Source organism: Mus musculus, chromosome 14 (assembly GCF_000001635.26).
Source record: "Mus musculus strain C57BL/6J chromosome 14, GRCm38.p6 C57BL/6J".
NCBI classification, from domain to species: Eukaryota; Metazoa; Chordata; class Mammalia; order Rodentia; family Muridae; genus Mus; species Mus musculus.
Window position 1 is genome coordinate 39393478 of NC_000080.6, and position 17019 is coordinate 39410496.

General features: G+C 37.4%; 2 protein-coding genes across 11 annotated transcripts in view; both read right to left on the reverse strand.

The window, feature by feature from the left end:
- Nrg3 (neuregulin 3) overlaps positions 1 to 17019 on the reverse strand; it is a 1108134-nt gene that overhangs the window by 1028376 nt on the left and 62739 nt on the right. The gene's annotated exons all lie outside the window — the stretch shown is intronic.
- Gm31606 (predicted gene, 31606) overlaps positions 6443 to 17019 on the reverse strand; it is a 52144-nt gene continuing 41567 nt past the window's right edge. Inside the window, exon 2 of the mRNA XM_006519771.4 lies at positions 6443 to 16959. Coding sequence (XP_006519834.3) covers positions 16614 to 16959 — 346 coding nt within the window. The 3' untranslated portion in view covers positions 6443 to 16613. The remainder of the gene's footprint in view (positions 16960 to 17019) is intronic.

Sequence of the window (17019 nt, forward strand, 5' to 3'; positions counted from 1 at the left end):
GAAATCTATTTGTCTTGGGGTACTTTTCATGAACTGTTAAAGCCTGGGTTTCTTCCACCTGTAGAATTATAGAGCTAATAATGTGTCACTGGGAATAAAAGACCATATGGGGTGTTTCTCACATACTAGATGATTTGATGTAACTTTACCACTTCATTTAATATATGTTAGATATCTCTATTTAAATCCCACATATGATTCATGCCAAGCATTATTACCTGCATACTACTAGACAGTATGATAAGGATGAGAACAGAAAGGTAGTCACCAAGGCAAACAAAAAGAATGCAGCACAGCCATGCTAGAAATGACCTGAATGGTTCCCAAGAGTTTGGAGAAACACAGCATATTAAAATTCTCTCACCAACCAAAGAGCACACATGTGCTGGACTTAGAACCCCCTACGCATATGTAGCAGATGTACAGCTTGGTCATCATACGGGTCCTTCAACAGCTGGAGCAGGGGCTGTCCTTGAATCTGTTGCTTGTCTATGGATCTTGTTCCCCTAACTGGACTTCCCTATCTGTCTTCAGTGATAGAAGATAAGCTTAATCCTGAAGTGACTTGGATGTGCCAGGGTAGGTTGATAGGTGGGAGTGATCCCTCTTCTCAAAGAAGAGGAGGGGTAAGGGGAGAGGCTTTGTGAGGGAAGGACTGTTTTTAGAGGGGGAGAATATGATCTGGATGCAAAGTGAATAAATAAATTAATAGAAAAAGCTCTCTAGGGAATTCATAGGTGCTGAAACAGCTTCTTTCTAGCTTATAAGTGTCCTAGAAATAAATGGAGTGGAGGTATAGATTTCAAGGCTGCCCTCCATTGGTTTCCATGGGGTTTGATTTAAAAAAACAAACAAACCTCCTGACTGACATGATTAAGTGAAACTATCAGGAAAATTCATAGGAAATGTGGACACAAGATTTCCCAGAATAGCGATTTCTATTGTCATGGACATTCTTTTCCCAGGAGGACCAATGACTTCAATGTTCTGAATATTTCCATATATGCAACAGAATACCAATTCTTGCTCCTGGTAACCTAGAGGCAGTTACTGGTATTCCAACTGCTCCTGGACTGAACATGAGCACTGCCACTTCCTCTCACTGTATTCAGTTTGTTCCATGGTGTTCTATGAAACTTAATTGCCAAATACAGAAGATGCCCTATAAATAGTTAAGGGATACACACCTCCCAGCCACAGCTTCCCTTCTGTAACATCTCTAAACGCCCGAGGATATCACACAGTGGGTACCAGCAAGTCAATGTAGTAGTATCACCACAGAAAATAGATCTTCTAAGTAAGGTAACAAGTTACCATAGCGTCATGCATGGCTTCAGAATAACATCACTGCAGACTTAAGTGATTCTAAACATTACTCCAGCAGTCTTCTTGCAAGTGCAGTAAAGAATTTATCAATTTTTGTACTTCATTTATGAGAAGAAAGGTCTGGTGAATGTGGTACCTGACAGGAGTATCTGTATTTTTACCAGAGGATTTTGGAAAAATCTAACAATTGCATCTAGGTGGGAGCAGTAGTTCATATACCAATAATTCAACCTCCTCAGAGTCCATGTGGACAGTTAATTCTTTGTGATGTAGCCTCAGTAAAAATTCTGGATATTCGAAAGCTTGGGTTGTCCTTTATCCACTGGTAATTTGCCGTTCATGTTGTTACACACATTGGCCTGAATGCTCATACTATTGGGAAGAGTAGGCAATGCACCATGGAAGGAGGACAGCATGAATCTCTTCCTTGGAATATTCTTGTGTATCTTGTCCATGAGTTGATTTGATACCTCATCTTTATTCTGTAACTCTGTGAATATCATAGTTAAGATATATCTTCTTGGACATTAGTGAACATATGTGTGATATCTATTCTTGGTTGTCATCTTGATTATATGTAGAAATGATTAAAACCAAAATAACTTGACACATCTGTGAGGGATTTTATTCTGTATTTAAGTCATTTGAAGTAGGAAGACCCATTTTTAATCTGAATCTTTTGAGGTGGGGATATCCACCTTTAATCTGGCCCATACTTTCACTGCCAGACTATATAATTGACAGGGCAAAAGGGAGCTTTTTTCTTTCCATTTTTTTCTTGCCTGGATAACAATTACATTCTTTCACTACCATTAGAGCCCACAACTTTTGGATATAGCATATACTAAAGAAGAGCTGAAATATCTAGCCTTACAGACTGAATAAATGGACAATTGGATTCTTAGCACTTCCATTTGTAGTCAACCACTGATGGACTAGAAGGACCACAGCCTGTAAGCCATCCTAATAAATCCCTTCATATACATTTGTGTCTAATATATTTTTATATATATGTATATATAATACACAAATATACTGTATACATACATATATATGTATATGTACATGCAAACATTCTATAAATTCTGTTCCTTTAAAGCACCCTAACTAAAACAATATGAATAGTCATAAAATAGTACTACAATTTAAATGACATAATCACAGAAATATGGTATCTCAGAAATATGGAACCTGGAAGTCCTAGGTGAAGGCATTAACGGAGCTGGTTCCCTCTGAGAAGGAAAGAAAAACATAGTTTCTGAGGTCTTAGTGGAAATGTTACCTCGGTGAATATTGATGGAATAGCCTGCCTCTGCTTTCTTTTTCGTTTTCTTTTATTTACAGTCCAGTCACTATCTACCTCCTACTCTGCCCTCTGTTTGTTATCCTATACCTCCTCTTCATGTGTCCAGTAGGATTTCTCTACTCCCTACCCCAACCCAACTAGACTTCCCTACTCCCTGGTGCCTCATGTCTCTTGAGATTAAGTGCATTTTTCCCACACTGAGGCCTGACTAGGTGGTCCTCTGCTGCATATGTGTCAGGGGCCTCTTTTGAGCTAATGTACGCTGCCCTGTTGGTGGCTCAGTTTCTGAGAGGTCTCGAGAGAGTTCAGGTTAGTTGAGACTGCTCATCTTCCTATGGGGTCACCCTCCTCCTTCTTTCAGATATTCCCTGACTTAACAACAGGGGTCATCATTGGTTGAGTGTAAGCATCTGCATCTGACTCTTTCAGCTGCTTGTTGGGCATCTCAGAGGGCAGCCATGCTAGGCTTCTGTTTGTAAGCACACTATAGCATTAGTAAGTGCCAGGCCTTGGAACCTCCCGTTGAGCTGCATCCCAATCTGGGCCTGTTACTGGATCTCCTTTCCCTCAGGCTCTTCTTTGCTTTTGTCCTTGCAGTGCTTTTACACAGAAACAACTCTGGGCCAAAGTTTTTGACTATGGGATGGCAACCCCATCCCTCCACTTGATGCCCTGTCTTTCTACTGGAGATGGACTCTAGAAGTTCCCTCTCCCACTGTAGGGCACTTCATCCAAGGTTCCTCTCTTTGAGTCCTGAGAGTCTCTCACCTCCCAGATCTCTGTTACATTCTAAAGGGTCCCCCCCCATCCCCTACCTCCCAAGGTTGCCTATTTCAATTATTTCTGCTGGCCCCTAGGGCTTCAGTCCTGTTTCCACCCCCAATACCTGATCATGTTCCCCTTCCCCGCCCCCCCATCCCCTCTCCCACCCAGGCCCTTCCCTCCCCTCTACTCCCCCCCCCCCAGTGATTGTTTTCTTCTCCCTTCCAAGTGGGATTGAGATGTCCTCACTTGGGCCCTTCAGTTTGTTAATCTTAAATTCTGTGGATTGTATCCTTAGTATTCTGTTTTTTTGTTTTGTTTTGTTTTTTGTTTTTGGCTAATATCTACTTATTAGTGAGAATATATCATCCATGTCCTTTTGTGTCTGAGTTATCTCACTCAGGATGACATTTTCTAGTTCCATCCATTTGTCTGCAAAACTCATGATGTCCTCGTTTTCAAGGGGCCTCCAACCACAAAGCATTTATGTTAATGGTAATTTCATTTTAAAATCAATAGTCATATTAGATTAGGGGGTCTATTGTAGTCAAGAAAAGTATCCTCTTAATAAAAATGCTTGTAATTCCAAGGGAAATCATATTCTGGGCACACAGCATCAGAACATCAGAATATAATGTATAAGTTTTGGGGACAGATTGAAAAGGACCAAATTCAAGCTGTTATATCCTGCTAAATGATCATGAAAGGGGCCCGCTTAACTATATATTTTTTTAAAAATTAACTAATATACTCTTCATGTCTTAAGAACAAAGATACTATTTATTGTATAGAAATGTCGAACATTCAATCACCCAAACAGATATATGAGCAGAATCACCATCTACAAAATGAAAGTGAATGTAACTAGACAGTGCCAAAAGTCATGCTGAAAAGTCCTGTGGCAATTGTTTTTCTTACTCATTGAAAGTATCATTTAATGCTGGGCTACTGTATAGAGGGGAAAAGCCTCAGAAGGAGGAAGAATGTGAGGAGAAAATGGAGGAAAGTAAGGAGGAAAACTGATGCCAGTTAGATATTCAAGAAGTTAAAATCAAGTCATTGAGACCACAAAGTATTGAACTTGAAATAATACAAGGACCAATTATATTAGGCTAGTAGATAAGCAAACCACAACTGGAGCAAGGACTCAGGAAGAGAAAGATCAATGGCAAGATAGGAGGGGCTACTCTAAAGAAACTATTGAGCAGACCATGAGTCTATGGGTTTGGGGGAAGCAAGGATGAGGTCATTCCAGCCCAGCCAGTGACTCTGCCACAGGGGAGGCATGTGGGTGTATTCAAAACTGTGCTGAGAAACAACGAGGGAAGCTCTGAATATGGGAAGTTGGATGCAAGATATCTAGATAATTGCAAATGGTTTTAGCTCATGTCACAGGGTTACTGGTAAAGACACTTTCCTAGTCATAGAAAAGGTGCCAGGGTTGGCTTAATGGAAGGAATAGCTTCCATTTGTGACCCATAAAAATTCACATAGGTTTCATTCCTTATACTATTCAAATGGATTCCTTCTGGCTCCCAAAACGTCTCCTTTGTCTTTCCATTTATGAAAGTTCAAAGTAAAATTATATCTTCTGATTTTGGCACTGAAAGATGAGCCACAGTAATGGCTGTTTTATTCTTCCTTCCTTTGACCCCTGTATAACCTACAATAGTCATTAAATTTAAAACTAGATTTTTCATCTTTGAGTTCAACAATTTCCAAACAGTATTTCCTTCCATTTATATTGATATTACTCAATTTGTAGCACTTAATTCTATTTAAGCCTTTTTACAAGAAGCCAAATTTAATGTTTTTCATTATCATGAATAGATTATCAGTTGTAGAATGAGACTTGCTGTACTATTTCTATATGTCGAACATGCATCATTTCTACACACAATCGTCTCCTCATTCCTGAGCCATGAAATAATCTTTCTTTTAGACTAAATGATTTCTGTCAATATTTTTTTATTTTTTTCAAAATTCTTAAAAAATATAATTATATAATTTCCCCCTTCTCTTTCTTCCCTCCTACCCTTCCTATAAAGCTCTACCCAGTTATTTTCTCAAATACTTTCCCTCTTTTATATTTCATTGGATAGATAGATAGATAGATAGATAGATAGATAGATAGATAGATAGATAGATAGATAGATAGACAGACAGACACAGAGAGATAGAGATTGATATGTATGTTATATTTATATATAACATTATATATATTTATATATATATATATAAATACAACCTGTGTATTCTGGAGTGAAAAGATGGTAACAGCCAGAGGAACAGAAAGTTTTCGGTGAGATTGTGTCTTCATAAAATGGTAGGGAAGCTACAATCATAAACTCTTATCAACATGGCTACCTAACTGAGACTGAACAATGACAATACTGGTAGAGATGTTCACTTGTTAGGGGAAAAGGTCTCAACTCTAGATAAAGAACTGTGGGCAATTAAGGAATGCTGAAAGCAGATATTGTTTTCCCCCAGGGGACAGTACACTCACTGGTAATTTATTAGTTAATAATCATCTCTGAAATCATCCACATACATGAACTGGTTTCCATATGAGAGGAACATGAGTGTCCTAATTATTCTTGATGTGATATGCTTCGTTTCTGTACATTTTGCTCAAACAACAGAGGTTCTTGCTCCTTTATGGTTGAAATGGATATAGACTATGGCTCCTTTTGGGTACATAGACTATGTTTTCTTTATTCACTCACATTTTGTTGGTGCATAGGCTGATTCTATGCTATAGCTATCATGAACATTGCTACGATAAATATAGCAAAGCTGGTACCATTTTATAAGCTGAGTACATTTCCTTTAGCACATGCCTAGGACTCAAATAACTATATCATATGCTAGTTGAATTTAAGACTGTTTGAGGAAGGCCCATACTGTTTTTTCAGTGATCATACTAATTTGCCTTCAGACCAACAGGGTATAAGAGGTATGTTTCTTTTTCACATTCCTGTCAGCTTTTACTATTGCCAAGTTTTTTTTCCCCCCAATTTTTATTAGGTATATTCTTCATTTATATTTCAAATGCTATCCTGAAAATTCCCAATACGCTCCCCCTTCCCGCTCTCCTACCCACCCACTCCCACTTCTTGGCCCTGGTGTTCCTCCGTACTGGGGCATATAAAGTTTGCAAGGCCATCTCTTCCCAATGATGGCTGACTAGGCCATCTTCTGCTACATATGCAGCTAGAGACACAAGCTCTGGGGGTACTGGTTAGTTCATATTGTTGTTCCACCTATAGGGTTGCAGACCCCTTCAGCTCCTTTCTCTAGCTCCTCCATTGGGGGCCCTGTGATCCATCCAATAGCTGACTGTGAGCATCCACTTCTGTTTGAAAATATCCATTCTAAAAAAGTTAAGATTGTATTATCTTGTAGCTTGACTGGCATTTTCTGGTGAAAAGCATATTCATCATAAGATTGTTGGTTTTATTGGCTACTTATATTTATTCTTTTGGGTAACACCATCTGGTACTATTTGTCGATATTCAATTTAATTATTTTTAAATGTTTTTGAGAATTTTTCCTTTGTTTTTTGTTGTTATCATTCTGCTTTTTGTTTGTCTTTGTTTCTTTATCTGTCTGTTAGACTGACTGGGTAGTTACTTGTGCTAATTACTGAATTCCAGGGTTTGTACATGCTATGAAATGACTGCACTACCTCTCTAACCTTGATTTGTTTGTGTGTTGTGCCTATTATCCCTCTGTCAGCTATGTAGATGAGAAATATTTCCTCCAATGCTCTAGGTTGTCTCTTTATTCTCTTTATTGTTTCATTTGCTGTGAAGAGATTTTTAGTTTGATGTAATCTTATTTGTCAAATTTTATTGTTTCCTATTCTGTGGTAAGTTCTTTCCAAAAATTACTGCTCGTGCCAGTATATTGAAATGTTTTCCCAGAAATTATGTTCTATAGTATATTTCAAAAGTTTCAGGTGTTGGTTAAAATGTTCTGATCCATTTTAAGTTGATTTTTATGCAAGGTGAGAGACAGTGATCAAATTTCAGTCAGTTCTGTATAGATATTCATGGTTTCCAGCACCATTGTTAAAGGGTCTTTCCTTGATCGAGTATAGATATGTTTGGGAAAGCTTGACTAACACTTACATTTCCCAGTGTGTTAAGATGTGCTTTGGACAATGATCCCAAATGATCCTTTGAATTCATGTGGCATCAATTTTAACTTCTCATTTTCAAGCTGTTATTTCTCTCTCTCTCTCTCTCTCTTTCTCTCTCTCTCTCTCTCTCTCTCTCTCTCTCTCTCTCTCTCTCACTCTCTCTCACACACACACACACACACACACACACACACAAGGTTTTTGTTTTGTTTTGTTTTTTGTTTTTTTGTTTCTTTGTTTGTTTTTGAGACAGGGTTTCTCTGTGTAGCCCTGGCTGTCCTGGAACTCAATTTATAAACCAGGCTGGCCTGGAACTCAGAAATCCGCCTGCGTCTGCCTCCCAAGTGCTGGGATTAAAGGCGTGTACCACCATGCCCGGCTAAGGTTTTTTTAATATTAATGTTCTAATTTCACTGTGATTCATAATGATACCTTGACTTAATTTAACTTTTTATTTGAATATCTGTTATTTTCTAATATTAATATGAAGGTTAGCTTATTTCTCTTAACTTGAGTTGAATCTTAGCACTTTAATATATATTTTTTTTAATGAAGGTATTTTTTTCTGTAAATGTTTCCTATTTTGTCACTTTTGCTCCATTCCTCTGGGTTTGAAATGCTGTATTTTCATTTCTGTATGTTTCAATGTGATTTTTTTCTACAATTTTTCTTCTGATTTCCTCAGAAACCCATTGTGTTATTCAGCTTCTATAGCTTTAAAAACTGCTTAAGTTTATCTTGCTGTTGATTTTTAACTTCAATCTAGTGATATCAGATACAGGATGGCATTACATATATTTGAATTATTAAAACTTGTTTTGCTAAAATATGACTTGCTCTAGAAGCACTTATAAACATTGACAAAAAGTAAATACATTATATATCTGTTGGATGGAATGTTCTATCATTATCTGCTAAATTCAGCTGATCTTGCCTGCAGTATCATTTAGATTTTTCTGTTTGTTAAAGATTTTGTCTGGATAATTTTTATATGTGATGGAGTATTGATATGCTACATAATTACTATGTTAGAATATATGCCACTTTAGGTCTAATGATATGTGTTTTATAACACCAAATTTATGACTAGGTACATAAAGTTTAATAATAATTTCATCTTCTTTAAAAACTGATAAGTTGATCATTCTATATCTTATATCCTTGCAAACTTTTTATCTGTTTTCCTTTTTATCTACTTTATGCTCAAGTCTATTTTCAAGTATAATTATAGTTATCCCTGCTTGCTCCATTTACTTGAAATAAACTTTGTCCTTTCTTTCGCTTTCCAGTTGTACATATATTTACCAGTGAGGGCGTTTCTTTAATGAAGCATCTTGTTGAGATTTATTTTAAAAAATAATTCACCTAATCTGTATCTTTTAGTTAAAAAATTAGTTCACTCTCAATCAATCACCAATATTAATTAAATTTATTAACTTGCACTTGTCATTTAAAGTGTTTTCAACTCACTCAAATTATTTTGGATTTCATTCTTCCCCCGTGATCACCTTCATTACTTGCATTTTTATTTCTCACTTAGATATTTTCTTTACTAATGTGATTTAACAGTTTCATACTATCATGATGGCAGCTTCTTTTTCATACTCATTTTAGTGTGTTAGATACACACAATCAACAGGGTTCAGTGTACATTGGCAACTGCTCCCTTGGCAAATATTATAGTGTCCATTCCTCAGCATGAACAACTAGCAAAACAAAATATATCTGCTGAGAATAATTTGGGATTAAGAATCTCAGGGGGCGTCTGTTGGTGTCATAGCTACCATAGCCTATGAGTATTGCTTTTCCCTAATCTGGACCTTTGTTTTTATTTATTTCAGAAAGGGATATGAAATATTTTTAATAGGATATATAATGTGCATTTAAATTGATTTCATAGGTATGTGTAACTGTCTAATATTATGTTTTGTCCATCTCCGACATAGCAGCATTACAATTTCCTATAAATATTAGGTCCAGGATGCACTGCTGCCCCTTGTGCACTGAGTTTCATATTGTAGCTTGAATAATGTTCATCCTCTATATCTCTGGTAGAATGAGAGGGTTTCTGCCCTTTACCTTGCCTGTCTATGCTCTTAGTACATAAGTATGACAGATTTATCACAACTACATATTCAAAGAGTTCTTGCACTCTTAGATTATCCTTTGAAAAAACTACAGACATCATGATAACCAAGTAATCAGTATGCAAAAATCCTTCCTAGGGTACCTCATGGTCCCTGATAGGATGCAAATTTTCAGAAGAATGTAAAGAGCCATGAACTCCAGAGCACAGTACCTCTGCTGTAATAGAATAGAATAGAAAGGGGGAGGCCTATGCTCTTGTCGATTGAACCAACTGGCAAATTAATGACACTTTCTTCCATATTTAGGACAATACATTTTCTTTACTCATTCCATAGGTTCTAAGAATGTCACACTTATTCGCAACCAAGGATACTGGCCTTATACCCATCCTTTCCCAGATGCACGGAATAAGTTGCCTGATCACATGTAGAGTGGAGTGTGAGATGGAGGGGTTCGTCTTTTTCAGTGTCTACAGCAGCATTTTAGTGAGAAGCTAGAAGAGAGACTAGTTTTAGCAGACACCTTTTAAAAGCACTGGTAATGAGAAGACAGATTTTTTTTTCAATAGATGCTATAATCTAGAAATAGAACTGTCTCGTGTGCATACTGTTAATAGGGTGTGTAACAACATGGGTGGAAGTAATTTTGAATTGTATATCTTCTTCATCTTGGATTCCCAGAAGTATCATTTTAAACTTTTAAAGCTTCATTTTATTTTTACTGTGCTTCTTGGAGAATATGTAATGAGGGAAGAATTATATGTCTATTGTAACTTCATAAATGAGAAGGTAAAAGCTCATATATCACCTACGCACAGGGGAGTGCTTATGAGTCTCCACCATCACTAAAGGGGGAAGCTCATCACAGCATGCTGTGCTTCCTTAAAATATATTTTATTCTCAACTAATATTTTGGACCTTTGATACTGACTTCCTAACACTCATCCTCCACAGTTTTACTATTTATCTACGACCTAGGCTTGGATGACATCTTCAAACCTTCCTTCAAACAAGCAGAACTAAGTAGTGTAAATGACATGAGCCCAGGTGCTAAGGATAGCTGCGGCCAATCCACGTTAAAAAGCAATGCATGAATACAGAAGGTCAGCATGAAAGCCAAGGCTGTAAGCCACACTGTGGAGGACCTGACAGACCTGCAGAGAATACTCCACAAAACAAATCATAATGCATATGTACAGAGCATTCTTCAACATCGGTCATCTGTTAACCTAGAAAAGATGCCTTAGAGAATTTAACATACAAGAAATAATACTATCTCTTCCCATCAAAATTAATTGAAACTAGAACACACACACACAAAAAAAAACTGGATAAAATTTAAAACATGGAAATTAAAACAACAATTAGAACAATCAACGACTCAGTGAAGTCACAAGAAATATCTTCTGTCTGGGCATAAACTTCCATGAAAACAAAGCATAATAAGATCACTGTTATGTATCAAAGATTGTATTAATGCAAAAAATAATTATAATGCAACAAGCAAACACCCAATAACTTCCCAACTTACCAGGAGTGGTAGTACATGATTATAATCCTAGAATCCAGGGTAAATCTGAACTACATAGACAGACACTACTTAGAAAGAAAGACAGGGGGAAAGCGATATTTCTTACATCAATAACCTAACTACTGGGTTTAAATATGCTGGCAATTTTATATATATATATATATATATATATATTGTAGCTGTCTTCAGACATACCTGAAGAGGGCATTGGATCCCATTACAGATGGTTGGCCACGATGTGATTGCTGGACCTCTGGAAGAGCAATCAGTGCTCTTAAGTGCTGAGCCATTAGGTGACAACAACCCTACATCCGCTAAAGGGATAATATCTAACATATACAAAAACTCAAGAAGCTGGATTCCAGAAAACCAAACAACCCTATTAAAATGAGGTACAGAGCTAAACAAAGAACTCTCAACTGAGTATTACTGAATGGCTGAGAAGCACCTAAAGAAATGTTCAATATCCTTAGTCATCAGGAAATGCAAATCAAAACAACTCTGAGATTCCACCTCACCCCAGTCAGAATGGCTAAGATCAAAAACTCAGGTAACAGCAGATGATGGTGAGGATGTAGAGAAAGAAGAATACTCCTGCAATGCTGGTAGGATTGCAAGCTGGTACAACCACTCTGGAAATCAGTCTGGCAGTTCCTCAGAAAATTGGACATACTATCTGAGGGCCCAGCTATAAATACCACTCCTGGACATATAACCAAAAAATGCTCTGACATATAACAAGGACACATGCTACACTATGTTCATAGCAGCCTAATTTACAATGGTCAAGCACTAAAAAGAACCCAGATGTCCCTCAACGGAGGAATAGATACAGAAAATGTGGTACATTTACACAATGGAGTACTACTCAGCTATTAAGAACAATGAATTTATTAAATTCTTTGGCAAATGGATGGATCTGCAGGATATCATCCTGAGTGAGGTAACCCAATCACAAAAGAAGTCACTTGATATGCACTCACGGATAAGTGGATATTAGCCCAGAAACTTAGAATACCCAAGATACAATTCACAGACCACATGAAGCTCAAGGAGAAGGAAGACCAAAGTGTGGATACTTCGATCCTTCTAAGAAGGGAGAACAAAATACACATGGGAGGAGTTACAGAGACAAAGTATGGAGCAGAGCCTGGAGGAAAAGCTATCTAGAGACTGCCCCACCTGGGGTTTCATCCCATACAGAGTCACCAGACCCAGATACTATTGCAGATGCCAACAAGTGCTTGCTAACAGTAGCCTGATATAGCTGTCTCCTGAGAGGTTTTATTAGTGCCTGAGGTGGATGCTCTCAGCCAACCAAAGAAGGAACTAGAGAAAGGACCCAAGGAGCTGAAGGATTTTGCAGCCCCATAGGAGGAACAACGATGTTAACTAACCAGTACCCCCAGAGCTCCCAGGGACTAAACCACCAACCAAAGAGTACACATGAAGGAACCCATGACTCCAACCACATATGTAGTAAAAGATTGCCTTGTCGGTCATAAATGGGAGACGAGGCCCTTGGTAATGTAATGGCTCGATGCCTCTGTGTAGGGGAATGCCAGGACCAGGAAGCAGGTGTGGGTGGGTTAGTGATGGGGGGGGGGAGAGGAGGGAGGGATGACATTTGAAATGTAAATAAAGAAAATATCTAACAATAAAAAACCCTCAAACACTTTGATTTAAAAATAAATAATAAATAAATAAATAAATAAATAAATAACCTAACTACACATTAGGAGAAGGAGCTAAGAATAAAATAATCACCCCTCCCAGATCTCCTGGGGACTGGACCACCAACCAAAGAATACACATGAAGGGACCGAGGGCTCCGGCTACATATGTGGCAGAGGATGACCTTATTGACCATTAGTGGGAGGAGCAGCCCTTGGGCCTGAGAGGGTTCGATGCCTCAGTGTAGGGGAATGCCAGTGTGGGAAGGTGGGAGTGGGTAGGTGGGTGGGGGAGCTCCCTCATAGAGTCAGAGGGAGAGGAAATATGATTTGGGGTTTCTGGAGAGGAGACCTGGAAAGGGGATAACATTTGAAATGTAAATAAAGAAAATATCCAAAAAAATGTTTGTAGGATAAAAATTATTAAAGATTATTAATAAGATATGTTTTAAATTTGTGAAGAATCAAGATGACTGAGTTAATGTTAGTAATATTAAAAATGACGAATTCTTAATTAGATTACAAAAGATAGATGACTCAAATGACAAAAGTCAGCAATGAAAGAGGAACATTACAAATTTTGTGTGTTTGTAGCACACACGCACACATACTCACACACACAAAAAGACATACAGGCTCCTCTAAAAATAGTATTTGCATGTCCATGGTTTTTTCAGTTTGGTTTGATTTGGTTTTTTGCAGAACCATTCTGAAAAGCCACATATAGAAGCTATTAAAATATCCATGGATAAATGGATAATAATACATGATACATAGATTATACATAATAGAACTAACTGTGTTGAAAAAATAAAGAAGTATATTGTGATAGACTACAAAATATATATATACTTTCAGGATATTCTGATATGTAAAATAAGGGAATCAAAGAATTAAACTCCATGTGCCTTAGGGTTTTATTGCTACAATAAAACACAATGATCAAAGCAAACTGAGGGAGGAAAGGGTTTTTTTGGTTTTTTGGTTTGGTTTGGGATTTTGTACTTCCAGGTAACAGACCTTCCTAGAGAGAAGTCAGGGAAGAACTCAAGGCAGAAACCTGGAGGCTGGACAGTAAAAATAAATAAATAAATAAATAAATAAATAAATAAATAAATAATAATCTGCTTACTGAATCTTCAAGGCTTGCCCAGCCTGCTTTTCTATTCCACCTAGGCCAATTGCCCAGAAGGGGCACCACCCACAGTATCTGGACCATCCTGCACTAATCATTAACCAAAAGAAAAAGAAATGTCCTATAAACAGTCCAATCCTGTAGAGACATTTTCTTGATGATCATAGCTTGTGTCAAGATGACATGAAAATGAGCTAGCATACCATGCTATTTCATTTATATGAGGAATCTAATGGATTCAAACTCTTAGGAACTGAAAATAAACAGCAGTTGCCTGTTGTCAAGTGCAGCATGATAAGGGAATACTTGTTAAGAGGCAGGAAGTCTAGTTTTGAACATGGAAGCATTCTGCAGATCTAATGCACAACAGTGGACATAAATTTAACACCATGACATATGGAGAATTGATTGGGATGGTAAGACATTTGTTAAGGGATGTTTACTATAGTAATTTTGTCAGTCCTTAGAGAGGAGTCCATGTAACATCTCTCTGTCTGTCTCTGTCTCTGTCTCTCTCTCGCTCACTCGCTCTGTCTCTCTCTGTCTCTCTCTCTCTCTCTCTCTCACACAAACACACACACACACACTATCATCATCTAACTTAAATTTTTCATACATTAAGCACCTTATCAAATAAGAGAGCCATTTCCTCAGCTGCAACAGTAATTAATTTCCAAAGACTATTTCCTTGATAGTTTTCTAGAACTTCTTTTGAAAATGACCTTGTGCTGCCTAGAGAGGATACAAGTCCTTGGCTTGGATCAGGGAGGTAGATGTTTATCCTGATTATAGCTACAGCTCATAGTTGGCTATAAAAAGCCCACGTCCCCAAACTCATCATAGAAAACAGCTAAAATAACAGCCCTATTGAGCCTATTACAATAAACCACAATTGACAGAGGTCTGTCTTATAACCTCATGTCCACTCATTCTGTATAAGTAGTGTACACTGGCATTCATTCTTACATGCTGTTTTGATTTGCTTTCTATTGCTATGATAAAACATTGCCCAAAAGCAACTTTAGGGGAAAAACAGTTAAATTAAATGTTAATTAATTCATGTTAAATTTGCATATAACAGTTCATCACTGAAGGAATCAGCAGGAACTCAAGGCAGAAATCTGGAAGTAGGCAATGAAGCAGAGACCATGAAGGGAAGGTGTTTACTGGCTTGCTTTCCATGGCACGCTCAGTCGGCTCTTTTATATAACCAAACCCAAGAGCCTATGTCCTTCAAATCCTAATTCTAAGATTTTGCTCCAGACCTACTTGACTGTACTATATCCCATACAAGGTCTTTCTCCAAGGCCCATTCTCAGCTAAATTTTCTGTTTCTTGGGTACCCTAAGTCTTTTCCCAATACAGAGATTTATGAATTTGTACTAAGTGGAATTCTTTAATATTTTTTCTATCAATAGCAACCTAGGCCTCTTGAAACTATTTCTACAATTATTTTATTTCATTTTTTACTTGGATTCTAAGGATTTGGAGTACATCTCTTTTATTTTGTTTTGATTGCATTTTTGTAGAAATTAACATGAGATAGTAAAATTTACCTCCCTCTATCCACTAACAACAAAGATTTAACATCAGAGCTGAAACAGACCACAATGCAAATCAGTGGGCCATTGAATATACAATTCTTCAGAGAGCTTCCATCTTAATGAAAGAAACACACACACATACACACACTAAACATTGCAGAAGAAACAAGCTGGGTACATTAAAATAAATAGAGGCACAGCAAAGAAGGGCTATGGTTTACAGAGGCTTTGGGACAGCTCTTCAAAGGAGATGGTACTATAGCAGGGTTGTAAATAAGGGGATAAAGTTTCTAAGGCTGGTAAACCATGAATCAGCAGCATTTGCATTCCCAGCAGACCATTAACGTCATTATTATGAATTGATGGAAAGGAGACACGTCTATCTCTGAATAGAAGAAATTAAGTTAAAGATTTTGTCAGATGATGCATCAGGTAAGAACTCCTGGTGTGAGCAAAGTTTACATTTTATTCCCGATATGACTGGAAGCCACTAGATGAGGGAGGAAGAAATAGCATAATGAATGTAGCTTTGTTTTTAAGACTATCTTTGCCTACAATGGAGAAAATAGACTCTGTGTGGGTATGTGGGAGAAGAGATTTTTTTAAAAATAGGTAAATGTTAAATCTTTTAATGATCTAAGTTAATTGGCTACTCAGCCATAAGTAGATTACAATGAAGACATTAATATGTAGAAACAAATTAAAGCAAAAAGAAAGCTAGCTTTATTTCACATTGCATTTGGACATTACAAGTATCTTGACTATTGTATCAAGTCATATCGAAACAACTATTCCTAATATATTATGAAATCTAAATGTAATGGTGAAAAAGAAGAGTTATATTCCCTAAGTTAAAAGTATCTCATATTTAAATTGAAAGAATTAAAAAAAAAGTGTGGCACAACATATTTATCACTCACCTCATTTCTGTGGAGTTTGAGGCAGAATATGTTTAAGGCCAACTGCATGGCAAAATGAAACCCTGTTTAAAATTGAAAAGAGGGAGTGGAGACATTAAAAAGCAGATGAAAATAGAGCATTTGTCATGAATATATGGATGTGGGTCTCCTGGCCATAAGATTTATGGATATGGGTCTACTAGTCATAGGACATATGGATATGAGTCTACTGTCCATAGGACACATGGATTGGGTCTACTGTCCATAGGACATATGGATACACTTCTACTGGCCATAGGACATATGGATGTGCTTCTACTGGCTATAGGACATATGGATGTATGTCTACTGTCCATAGGACATATGAATGTGCTTCTACTGTCCATCGGACATATGGATGTATGTCTACTGTCCATAGGACATATGAATGTGCTTCTACTGTCCATCGGACATATGGATGTATGTCTACTGGCCATAGGACATATGGATGTGCTTCTATTGACTATAGGACATATGGATGTGAGTCTACTGTCCATAGGACACATGGATGTGGGTCTACTGTCCATAGGACATATGGATACACTTCTACTGGCCATAGGACATATGGAT